This window comes from Herpailurus yagouaroundi, unplaced genomic scaffold (assembly GCF_014898765.1).
Source record: "Herpailurus yagouaroundi ecotype Mexico unplaced genomic scaffold, PumYag 141, whole genome shotgun sequence".
In the NCBI taxonomy this organism is placed as follows: domain Eukaryota; kingdom Metazoa; phylum Chordata; class Mammalia; order Carnivora; family Felidae; genus Herpailurus; species Herpailurus yagouaroundi.
In genome coordinates, this window is record NW_024412396.1 from 16,047,579 (window position 1) to 16,060,502 (window position 12,924).

At 35.8% G+C, this 12,924-nt stretch overlaps 1 protein-coding gene across 1 annotated transcript in view; it reads left to right on the forward strand.

Moving 5' to 3' along the window:
- The window catches only part of TTC6 (tetratricopeptide repeat domain 6), a 209,369-nt gene that overhangs the window by 195,754 nt on the left and 691 nt on the right, over positions 1-12,924 (forward strand). Inside the window, exons 27-30 of the mRNA XM_040476984.1 lie at positions 346-556; positions 3,327-3,479; positions 4,351-4,521; positions 12,045-12,270. Coding sequence (XP_040332918.1) covers positions 346-556; positions 3,327-3,479; positions 4,351-4,521; positions 12,045-12,270 — 761 coding nt within the window. The remainder of the gene's footprint in view (positions 1-345; positions 557-3,326; positions 3,480-4,350; positions 4,522-12,044; positions 12,271-12,924) is intronic.

Here is a 12,924-nt window from a genome sequence, read left to right on the forward strand (position 1 = left end):
TTTAAATAGTGTATTTTCATCATTAATAGTGTATGTTTTTCTGTACTGGCCACTGATAGCTGTTAAAAACAAGTTCGGGAATGCCATTCATACTTGTATAGTTCTGAAAAAAGAACTTTAGAATATCATCCCAACATATTCTGCCTTTTTCCTTTCACCAAAATCTTCAAAGACCCTGTCAGTCTTCCTTAGGTCATATGAACTCATGTACTCACTTCCTATGATGGATAATAAAAATGAAAGATTTTTTTATAAGGGTCAATGCAAATCTTCATGGGTAAATTATGTACAGAAAAGCACTTAGAAAATTCATCAGAAAACATCAATACTTTCATTTATTTTCAGAAATAAGGAGTTTGAAGAAGCTGTTGATTTCTTCACCTGGGCTCTTAAAATTGATCCATGTTTTCTGGATGCTTATGTTGGACGGGGAAATTCTTACATGGAATACGGCCGTGATGAAGCTACCAAACAAGCACAGAAGGACTTTCTTAAAGTGTTGCGCATTAATCCAACATACACAAAAGCCAGAATTAGTTTAGGCTATAATTTACAGGTAGTATTCTATAATAACATATTAGTTCATAAAAATTCCTTTTGGAAAAAGGAGAAGAATATATTTGGCCCTTTACTGGTGATTAGGATACATGTTACTTCCTTGGTTATGTACATTTTACCTTTCCCTTCAGGTTAGAGCAGCAGTGAGAAACAGGGAGGCTGCCTGGGGACCACACCCAGGGGCCTGGTGAATAGTGAGGTGATGACCCTTCAAACCTGAGATTCCTTAACACCTGTGCCCTGCCTTACCTTACCCCCACACTTAACATCTTTTGAAATTTGCCTGATGGGTTTCACATATGACAAACCTGGCTAACATTTGTTTCACTAACCTGTATTGGACCCCAGAGCTATTGTCCTGTTGAATTAATGAAAAGCTAATGGGTGAGAATAAGCAATGGGTGAGAGTTTTGAAGTGGACTTTAGCCATACAATGGGTCAGATAACCACTGTACAGGGATTCAGGTCATCTTCCAAATGGCAGTGAGTGAGAACTTACTGGGCAGGCAAGAGACTAGGTGTTTGTCCTTTCAGCAAGATGGGAAAGTATTACTCTCTGTGTCACTACACAGGTCTCTGAGTGGTTTCTGGAACACACTGACCTGACCCATGCACTCACGAACCTATTTGCACTAATAAAATATGTAGCGACATCCTTGGAATAAAGTGCTAAGTGTGCTTTATATTCCATGAAGAGGAACCGAGTAATTAAAATTTTCTTCTCTTTTTTAAAATCTTTTTTCAATATTCAAAATTTTAGATAATGGACAACAAATATGTTCAAAATATTGTAATTTGCAGAAATTCTTATTAATAATCTGCAATTACAGTTGATTTTTTGAAATTTGAAAATAAATGAGTTTGGCTGATCTAATAATATTAATAATATTGGAGTTGATTGTTAGGATTGGCAGCTATAGTGAAGTGTGCCCAAGAACTTATAATAAGGGAAATAAGATTGCCCTCTGAGACTTAAACATAAAATTAGCCATTATTGGATCACAGTAGAAATTTGCAAAGTCAGTTTGAAGAGACAGGATGACTTCCAAAGCTGCTAGAGCTGATTGCAATCCAATGAAATGTGTTAACATTGTCATGCATCGCATTAAAAAGGCATTTTACTGAGCACCTAATATAGGATAAGAATTGCTCTAGGCCTAGTGATATGCAGTAAACCAAATATACTTGGTTCTTCTTTTAGAGTTTACTGCCTACTAGAGAGATGAGTATCAAGCAATCATGTGAATAATTATTTAATTATACTTATGATAAGTGCAACAAAGGAAAAAGATGTGCTTTAGGACAACTTCTAACAAGTGAACTTAGATTTGTTGAAGGGGTAAGGGAGGGCGTTTTGAGAAATTAACAATTAAAGGGAGTGTGAAAGACTTGTAATCAGTCAGAGTTAAGAATTGGGGCTAAGACACAGTGAACAACCCATTAGAAAGTCTTGTGAAAAAACAGAGGGCCCAAGTGGATGGAATGTTACGGGAAGAACAGAGTGTTGTAGGACAAGGCTAGAGAATTGGAAAATGACTGGAGGTGAAGGCCTTTCAGGCCAGTTAAAAATGCTAATATAATTAACCAAAGAAGTGACATCAGAGTTTTGTTTTATGAAGATCTCACTTTGTATATATCAACCTGAAAGAAGATTGAGAAACATCAGTATGAGGAAGGATTGAGTCAGGAAAGGAAGGACTTAGAAGAGTTACAGAGGTTCATCCAATTTCTGCTCAGGGGAAAGAGTAACCATTTGTTCAACAAAGATTTCTCTACTGTGTGCCTAGCACTAGTGATATAGAAGTTAGCCAAAACAGATGTCAGAAACAGATGACAGATATCCTGTTGTGAGGCTGTCTGCAGCTTAATATTCTTATTCTTGTTTCTCAAATGAATTTGTCGTGACAGTGTTGATTTTCACATAATTTGTGCAGAGGCAGAAGATTTGCTGGTTAAACAGTGTATAGTTAAAATATTAGTTTTATGTAAGAGTCACTGGGCTCAGTTTGGTGTATGTGGGGCAGCTTCTGGCAAGGTGGATTTTTAACCTATGAGAATAAAGGACAGACTCTGGACCTCCATGAATTTATCAGCTCACTGCCTTACGGTGATGAGGTATTTAGTTGCTAGCTGGTCTTCCCTTGGAAATACTTGGACATCTTTCAGTTAACAGCACCCCTCTCCTAACCTTTGTTCTTATTTTCCAGTTGGTGCTAAGGTTTGTATGAACAGATACTTGGTAGATTTGAATGCATTTTTCCATGAAATATGTATAGTGATTCTAAAATTCTAGATGCTGGTAAAATCTGTCAAAATAGGTTTTACGCTATTAGTTTATTCTCAACACATTTATTTTGTTATTTTCATTATGTATATGTTATGTATAGCTGGAGATTCAATGCCAAGGAATAAATACAATCCCTACCTGTGTGTATATGGAGCTCAAGTAAACCTCATGGTGGTGATTGTCAGAAGCATTAGTGTTCTCCAAGATTGGCATAAGAGATGACTCTGACAAGTAGATTTATTTTAATTAATTAAAATGTTAGTATAAATACTCAGAGGTAATTTAGTCAATTGAGTGCACTCACAGTACAATCTACTTTTTTTTTTTTAATATCTTGGATTTAGCACAATATAAATTGGTCCTTACTAAAGGCTTTAACTGATTAAGTTAGAACCATAAACATTTGTCACATTATAGACAATTTCTAACTTGTCATGTTAGAGACAATTTCTAACTTCATGTAAATGAAACCTTATTTTAGGCCCAAGGAAAATTCCAGAAAGCTTGGAATCACTTTACCGTTGCCATAGAAGTTGATCCAAAATGCTACTTAGCCTATGAAGGAAGAGCTGTGGTCTCTCTTCAGATGGGTGATAATTTTGCTGCAATTCAAGACATTAATGCTGCCATAAAGGTAAAAATGCACTTAGATTATATTATCATTGGCATAAATTAGCACCATTAATAAATAGGGTTATGTAACTTCTTTGTTACTTTTTAAAGTAACTTATAGGGAAAATGATATTTGTATGTTTTCTTTTTCCAGAAGAATCCTAAAGAGTTATCATGGTTTGTCAATTTTATAACGTAAATAACATTTAAAATCCAAAATACAAACTCATGACAAATGTTGACTCTTGTCAGTAAATGCAATTTATAGTTTCATGGGACATAAATATTAGTTTGTAATAAAAAAATAAATGCAAAAATTAAAATAATGTTCTGAGTTCAAAGGAACTAAAGAAAGAACAATATAAATTCCAAAATTCTTCTGTAGTGAAATGGCAAATAAAAATCTTAGGTTTTGTATGCAGTGACAGAAATATCTTTCTCTTTTCTTCTGGAGTTTGGATTCTGTTTCTGTAGAAATGGGCAGATTTTGTAATCTTTGAGATGAGAAAAAGGAAAGAACTGAAAGATAATTGCTGCTACCTAGGACAAATAAACATATTAACTATTTAATTTCTTCTCCAGCTTAACAGAGCTAAACAGATAACCTCCCCCTCGCGGCCCCCCCCCCCCCACTACCACTGTGTCTATCTTTTGGAAAGGAACTGAGTAAAGCACTAAGATTATTTGTTTTATTGCAACCAAATCAACAAAGGGTTGACTTTGAATCAACTTCATACCCTGTCGTTTCTCAAAATATTTGCTCTAATGGGTTTCACCTGCACTATAAAATTACTAGTTTCCCACAAGTAGATTTCATAACATTCATTTTTAGACTTGAAATTGGAGATAAACACTATTCCCAGATGCTAAATACTCATACTATTATATTGCAGATCAATACTACAGCAGAATTCTTAACAAATCGTGGTGTGATTCACGAGTTTATGGGTCAACAACAGAATGCAATGAAAGACTATCAAGCAGCAATTTCCCTAAATCCTACGTATTCACTGGCTTACTTCAATGCAGGAAATATCTATTTTCACCACAGGCAGTTTTCCCAGGTAACGAGTTTTCCTTAACATTGCCTTTTAGACACTAAATGCTTTCTTTGTTATATATAGTTTCAAAATGCAATCCTTACATAACAGGCTAATCATTCATTAGCTCTTTTTTTTTAAGTTCTCTTTCATAAGAATGTTTGTAATTATTTATTAAATGTTTACATCTCTATGGGTTTATTCTTGTCATCATCATCAACCATTCGATACTTGTCCAGTAAACATTGTTGTGGACTTCCCCAAGCACGGGCCATTGCCTGGCTATCCATTGTTGCCAGCTTCTGTCCTGGAATCCTCTCTTTGACTCCACTTAGCCAAATCTCAGACTTCCTCCAAGACTCTTTTTTCATGATGTGATTATCTAACTTGTCTTAATTGCTACCTTTCCTAAACTTCAGTCACATGAGCACTTGACCGGGAGTAAGGAGATAAAGATGTTAGTTGTGGTTTTATGACATCTTAATCTTTTTGGACTGCAATTCAGAGTCTCTGAAATGAAAATGTTGGGTTATTAGATGATATTTACGTAATTCAAATTATTCTGATATGTACATAATTCAAACTCAACTTTAATTTTTTATTTATATTCTCTCTTTTGTTCTTTTTCTTCAGTTTATCTTTGTTCTTTGTCTGTCTTTGAGTCAGAAGTTCAATTCATCTATTGTCACCCTTTATTTTATATTGTGGTGAGTTGTCAAGGTGAGGCCATTTCCCTAGTACTGCTTTTAGCAGTTTCCTATGTATTTCGGTCTGCAATGTTTTTGTTTGTTTGTTTTCCTAAAATGTTACACCTGAAATTTTATTTCCCCTTTGACTGAATAATAAATTAACAAGGCAGTTAAAATGTCTAGGTAGAAGGACTTTTATATTTTCTAATTTTAGAGTTTATTGAGTTTTAATGTGGTCTAGTATATGGCAACTTAAATACTCCAGGGGCCACTTCTAAAAACAATTTATGCTATAAGGATATATAGTTAAAAATACCTATATAAAATATACCTTATAAATTATGTTTTTAATTTAGCCTACATCCATACTTGTTTTTCATTTGGTTCATGTTGGACCAAGAAAGGTTTATTTAAGTATCTTAAAATTAGTGTGGCCCTCTGTAGTTTTCTTTACATCTCTTATAATTTCTGCTTTATAAATATTGCTGCTACATTATTATTTTATGTACAGATAGTCATACACATTACATATGCATTGTGAGTGCATTACAAATGCCCTTCTGTTTCTTTTAGCTCTTTGGAATAAATTTGCTTTTATCTGATATGAAGATTGTGACCTCTGATTTCATTTGGTTTGCTTTTTGCCTGATATTCCCTTGCCCTTCCTCTTATTTTCAATGTTTAGAATCCTTTATTTTAGGTTTGCATCTCTTTTATACAGCATAGAGTTAGATTTTGCTTTAGATGGCAATTTGAAAATATGTGGCTTTTCATAGATGGGTTAAGTCCATTTACATTTTGGCATGGTCAGTATGTTTGATCTTCTGTTATTTTATGTCATATTTTCTGTGTGCTGCATTTAAAATATTTTATTCTGTAGTCTGCTTTATTTAATTTTTTGAAAGGTTTTCTGATATTCAGGAAGGTTTTCAGTTTTGCTTTAGTGATTACCTTTATAAACATATTTCTATACTCTTAGTTTCTTATTTCTCCAGTTTCTCTACTATGAACAACAAGATTACCATTTAATCTCTTCTTCCCTTAATCCTCCCTCTCATCTATTAGTTGATTTTAGTTAATAGTATTCTTTTTTTAAAAAAGGTGTCTATTTTTATTCTTAAATATGTTCAAGCTTATGGTATCAGCTTGTGCCAGTTTTCCACTGTGTCTCTCTATTCTCCCATTTTGTTGAGAGTTTCGTTATTCCTCCACTGCCAGAGGGGTTAATATTTGCACACTATTTTGTTACCCTTATTTCACATTTCAGCCTCTGTTCTCCAGTTAAGCACACTCAGTTGTCATTACCAGGCTTTTTGCCAAAGTTTCCCTCCCTACTGCTAATTTCTTAGTTGCCTGAAATTGGTCCTCTAGCAGAGTCCTGAGAAAGGGCTCATGAGAACAATATTCCTTGAATTTTTTAATGTTCATAGCTGTTTGCCTGCAGCTTTTACAACTTAAGGTAGCATGTCTGGGTTTAAGGTCCTGACTCACTTGAATGTTTTAAGTATTTCACTATTTTCTGGTGTTGTATGTTGTTGTCAAAAAGCCTGATGCAAACGTGATTTTTGTTCTTTTATTGGTGACTTCGTTTTGTCATGACAACCAAAGTTTTTTTGTTCGTGTGTTATTGTTTTTAAGTAAAAGGTTTTACCAAGGTACGTCTCAGAGTTGATGATTTGGAGTCAAAGTATACAGTGTGCATTTTCAAGATGCAGATTTCAGAAGAGTTTTGTTGAATTCAGTGTAAAACTTTTTTTGTTTCATTATTCTCTTCATTGGAATGAATGCCAATTATTATATATAAAATGCCCTCTGACTTCTATATACCAATTATTTTTTCTTATGTTTTTTAATTTCTTAATTTCTGTTGCATTTCTTTGCTTTTTTCACATTTCTCTTCTAAATATTTCCTGTGTTTTCTGAGATCTCTGTTATCCCCCATGGACCTTAATTTTTTTTTTTTTTTTTTCATCTGATTTCTATGTCATGCCTTCCTGGCCATGTCTTTTCTGATATCCTTCAGTATTTGTTTATTTTTTTCTTAAACACAATTGCTCCCTTAGCATTTTTTTCGAGTTCATTTTGAAATGTTACATTATAATTTTTCTCTACATTGTAACAATACTTTTTTTTTTCTACTGAGTTTTTATAATCTTTCCAAAAATTAAGCTATTACTTTTCATCCTTGGCTTTTACAATGAAGGCAGGCAAATTGCTTCTCTGTTAACTCACATTTGAATGAGATACATCTTGTTCCTGGACTAACAGCAGAGCCTCTTGTGGGAAGCAGGGTGATGGGCCATGGTAACTTTCTAAGTTCTGCTCGCCTTGATGCTATGGCAAAAGACTGCAAAATGTCCACTCTAAGCCTACCTGGTCTAGGAAGGCTTCCACTACAAGCTCTGTGTTTCTTAGAACTTTTCACAACCCTTACCTTCTAAGATGATGTACTCATTTTAAAAACTTGTTTTTGGGGTGCCTGGGTGGCGCAGTCGGTTAAGCGTCCGACTTCAGCCAGGTCACGATCTCGTGGTCCGTGAGTTTGAGCCCCGCGTCAGGCTCTGGGCTGATGGCTCAGAGCCTGGAGCCTGTTTCCGATTCTGTGTCTCCCTCTCTCTCTGCCCCTCCCCCGTTCATGCTCTTGTCTCTCTCTGTCCCAAAAATAAATAAACGTTGGAAAAAAAAATTTTTAAACTTGTTTTTATTGCTTGTATTTTCTGAGAACTATAGCCTCAGTGTTCTCCTCTGACATCCAAGACTGCCTCCGTATCCCTGAATAAAATGACCTGTGGGGCATCTTTATATACCAAGAGCTATCGTTCTTCTCTTTATTTTGCTGGAAAAGTTCAGCAAATATTTTCTGATTCCTCTAGCTCTTCATCTCTTCAACCTCCGTATACTTATAATGTACCTGCCATGTGTGAGGCATTAATAATAACCCTGAGGATACAGAGCTGAACAAGATAAGGAAGGCTTCTTTTCTGATGTAGCTTACTTTTTATTGGAGGAAGAAATAGAAAGTAAACAAGAAAAATATTAGTAGTGACAAACATCTAGTACAGTCTCACATAAGCATTATATCAGTATAAGCATATATGTGGGACTACATGAGATGAGATCGCCTGGGCAGGTAGTATAGCTAGAGAGAGGGGTTTGAGGAGCGAGCCCTGGGGTAGCACCAGTGTTTAAGAGCAAAGCAGAGAGGAGATACCAGAAAGTAGACTGAGAAGGGAGCACCCGGCTAGGATGATGAGAAGAAAAGTAGGAGACTATGATAATACCTCGAGAATAATGGGCTTTAAGAAGGGAAAAGTGTCCTGTGGCAAATGCTGCTGGGAGAGGTCAAGAAAGAGGAGGATGGAGGAAGTCACTGATGATTTTGGCAAGAACACTGTCACAGCAGCAGAGACAGAGCCTTGAATAAAAGGGTTGTGGAAGTGGGTGGCAGGGTGGCTCAGTCAGGGAAGCATCCGATTTTTGATTTCAGCTCAGATCATGATCTCCTAACTCATATATATCACCAGTTGCTAAAACTGGATATTTTCCAAGTACATTAGAGCCCAAACTGGATTGATCTCACTATCCCCTACCTCTTGTCGAGCTCTTCTTCATATAGATCCTCTCTCAGTTCAAGATGTCATCTTCCATCAGGTCACCTGAGTAGAGACATCAGCATCAACCGTATCTTTCTCTTCCTAACTTCTTTCATCCATCAGTTATCTAATCCTGTCAGTTTTGCTTCTTGATTTTTTTCCCTCAGATATGTGCCCTCCATTCTGTTCAACTGCCATTGCCTTGGTTTATTTAGGTCTTATTTTTTCCCAAGTTAGATCATGACCCTGGACACCAAGCCCTGTGATGAGATTCATTGACCTCAGTAGTGAAGCTAAATGCTGGGACAGAGAATTACTGAAGGTATAATTCTATGAGGTGTGAATGAGACTGTTGTAGCTCAGACCTCAATGGACAGCTGGGAGGCTAATGTTTCCCAGGTTGATAAGCCAAGGTCAGTTGCCTTAAACTTCATCAATCTTAGACCATCTTTGTCTGGGTCCTAGCAATGTTTCCCTGCATTGTGGAGTTAGTTAGTGAGATAAAGATAAATAAAATGACCAGGTCAGTTTTCTGTTCCCATAAATGTTTAAGATCCACACGGGAGGGAGATTCCAATCTTTTAAACTTGCCTTTAATAACTAGGATGAAACTAGTTAGATTTAAGGAGTATTTGATCCTTGATTTTTTTTTTTTAAGTATGGCTCTGTTTTCCTGGCACTAGGGACTCATTAGCTGGGTGAATATTTCATTTAAAATGTATTTTGTCCTCTTTCCTGATATGCTGGATACTTAGGCTTCACAGAGCACACCCTCTCCAGAGTTAAGCAGACTTTGACAGTAATTATGCAGCTATTTTAGTATGCTTGAAGCCTTTTTGTGGAGAAAGTGGCTTCCATTTCCTCCTCCCCACCTCCTCATGTGTGTGTATGTATATATATATATATATATACGTGTGTGTGTGTGTGTGTGTGTGTGTGTGTGTGTGTATTATGTTTTGGCTTCTTTTATCATTAGTTAGTGACTTAATCATTTTAAATCACATTTGGATGAGCTACGTACATACATCATGAAGTATGGGTGACTTAAAAAGTAACTAGATCTGCTTTTTAATTACAGATATTATGGCATTAGATGAATTGTTAAAAAATCAAGGCCATCTTTGCAGTAGGTGTCTTTGACCTTTAATTGCTTCATAACTATTATTCCTATACTGCAAGTAACCTCATTAAATGTATGGGCTTTTATTTTCTAAGTAATATATTTTGGAAGCTATGATAGAAAGTTACACTGTTCACAGGTACATTATTGTGTGTTACTGAATTATTTTATTGTAGCTTAAGTAAGCATTTGCTCCTACTTGATTGAAGTCATGCTTTTGTGATGTAGAATAGTGTGAGATTTATTGATTATTTACTGGTTAACTAAAATGAAGCCTGAATTACTTTTTGAAGAAAGTCTTGGCCCTGCTTAGAGTCATTTCCTTGCCTCATTTCTGATGATTGTTGAGTCCAGCCTTCTGTTCGGGAGTGAATTCTCTTTAAGCTCTTCAGAGAAGGATGTCATTTCTGTCACCATTTTAGTAGATCCTTAAACTGCACTTATCTGCCACATAGAATAGTTCCATCCAGGAACAAGATGGGTTACACAATCTTGATCTAATTGCCTCTTAAAAGTCATCAGAGGCAGCAAAGTTCACAGAGAATTGCCTTAGGGCTATGTCGTCTCTCCATTTGTAGACACTGGGAAAAAATGGTTTATCAGTAATAATTGAATAGAAAATAATTGGTGTTTTGAATATCATTCTCAGTACTTTACATATGAACCTCACAACCCTAATTGAGCACTGGAAGTAGAGTTCTATTTGTTACTTCCATTTTACAGATGAGAAAATTGGGGGCAAAAGGAGTTTTAGTTACTCATCCAAAGACATGGTGATAACAAGTGGTAGAGCCAGGATTTGAATCTAGAAATCTGGTTCCATGGTCTGGGCTCCTGGATACCATGCTACCAGTGTTTCATTTCACTCATGAATCCCTGTAATACACAGAGAAACATAGTTCAGTGAGGGAGACAGAGAAAATCATTAGAGGGGTAAGAGAAAAACCAAGGAGACATTCTGTCTCAAGGACAGGGAATTTTACGAAGGAAGCAAAGATCAAAAGTGTCCATGCCACAGAAATGTCATGAAAGAAAAGAACTAGAAAGTGTCCATTGGGTTTGAGGACATCTGCAGCCTCAGCAAGAGCAGAACTCACAAAATAGGGGGAGATAGAGAGAAGCAAGATTGTGGTGTGTTGGGAAAAACTGAGTGGTAAAAAATCGGAGAACAGTCTGTATTGTTAAAAATGACTTTTCCTTTAAGTGAAGTAAGTTTTAAAGTAGGATCCAAATTTTTATCCATCATGGAATTAGAGAAGAGACTCCTATCTTGAGTAGTAGGGTGTCTAATCAGCATCTGAAGTGAGTTGTGGTGAAGGACTATTTTAAAAGTTTCCAATTTATTATTGATCAATATGTTGCTAAGACAATATAAACAAGTTACTAGAAATATGTTTATGTGCTGGAATGTCATAGCTGCGTCAAAGTGCTTTAGAAGTTACTGACAGTTTACTCTTAGTTTCTGTACTTAAGCTCTTTACAGACCTGTAGCAAATGATTCTCAAACTAAGACCTCAAAACCAGTCTACAGACCACACTTTGAAGTATTCCTTTCAGCTTGATGATGAGTAGAGAATAATCTAGAGTCTTTGGTCTTCTTGACAAGTTGATTTTTTTCCTCTCTCTTCCTTCTTCCCAACTTTCATAGTATAACTAAGTTTTTATCCCTTAATGGTATGGTTTAGAACCTTATTTTTAAAATTCATTTACCTCTGTAGCTCTTAGATACTCTGCTTTTATATGAAAAATGTTAATTTTCCAACATATTTTATCTTGTTGTGACCTTCTTTTCTAATTTATATTTTGCCTTCTTCTAGTGCTGTACAGGGATGTGGGATTTCAGGGGTCGGTAGTAGAGCATTTCACCTCAGCAAGGAGTAGTGTTTTATCAGTGACATTATCGAGATTTGCCAACACATGGTGATAACAAAAACAAAAGTGACTTTTGGCTGTTTTTATTACTGTTTTTTTACATTGTCTACAGACAATGCACCTCTTTATCATCCCTATTTGGGATGAAATGCTTCCTCTGTCCCCTTGGTATGCCAATGTCCTTATTTTAACTTAAGAGCAAAAGTGCTTCAAGTTACTATATAGCTTCCAATTGAAATATATTCAAATTACCATCATCTTCACATTTTGTAGGCCAGTGACTACTTCTCAAAGGCTTTGAAGTTTGATCCAGAAAATGAATGTGCTGCCATGAATCGAGCTATTGCAAATACAATTTTGAAGAAATACAAAGAAGCAAAAGAAGATTTTGCATATGTGGTTGAAAGCTGTCCCTTTTGGGCTGCAGTATATTTTAACAGAGCACACTTCTACTGTTGTTTAAAGCAATATGAACTAGCCGAGGGAGACCTAAGTAGAGGTATTTTTGTTTTGTAATTTTTGGCTAAGATCACAGGGGTTGTTGATATGCTTAGTTTTTGACAACAAAAGGAGAAAGTCATCAGGTCTATTTGTGTAGGTAAACTTACATAAGAATTAATGTTTTTATATATTATATCTTTAATACTACCAATGTTGATTCCTTTATGGAACAGCTTAAAGCATGGGTAAGCTGAGATACAGAAAATTATTAGGGAAACCATACATAAACAATGGCAGCCTTTCAAAGAAAGACATTGTAGTGTTCCCCAAGTTAGTTTCCTTAGAAAGATTTGATATTTTTAATCTTACTAAATAATTACTTACATTTGAAGAAAAGTGCTTTCAAATAAATAACACTAAAGTTCTTATAAAATTTTTATTTTTAAAAAAGGAGCCTCGGGGCGCCTGGGTGGCGCAGTCGGTTGAGTGTCCGACTTCAGCCAGGTCACGATCTCGCGGTCTGTGAGTTCGAGCCCCGCGTCGGGCTCTGGGCTGATGGCTCAGAGCCTGGAGCCTGTTTCCGATTCTGTGTCTCCCTCTCTCTCTGCCCCTCGCCCATTCATGCTCTGTCTCTCTCTGTCCCAAAGGTGAATAGATGTTGAAAAAAAATAAAATAAAATAAAATAAAATAAAATAAAATAAAATAAAATAA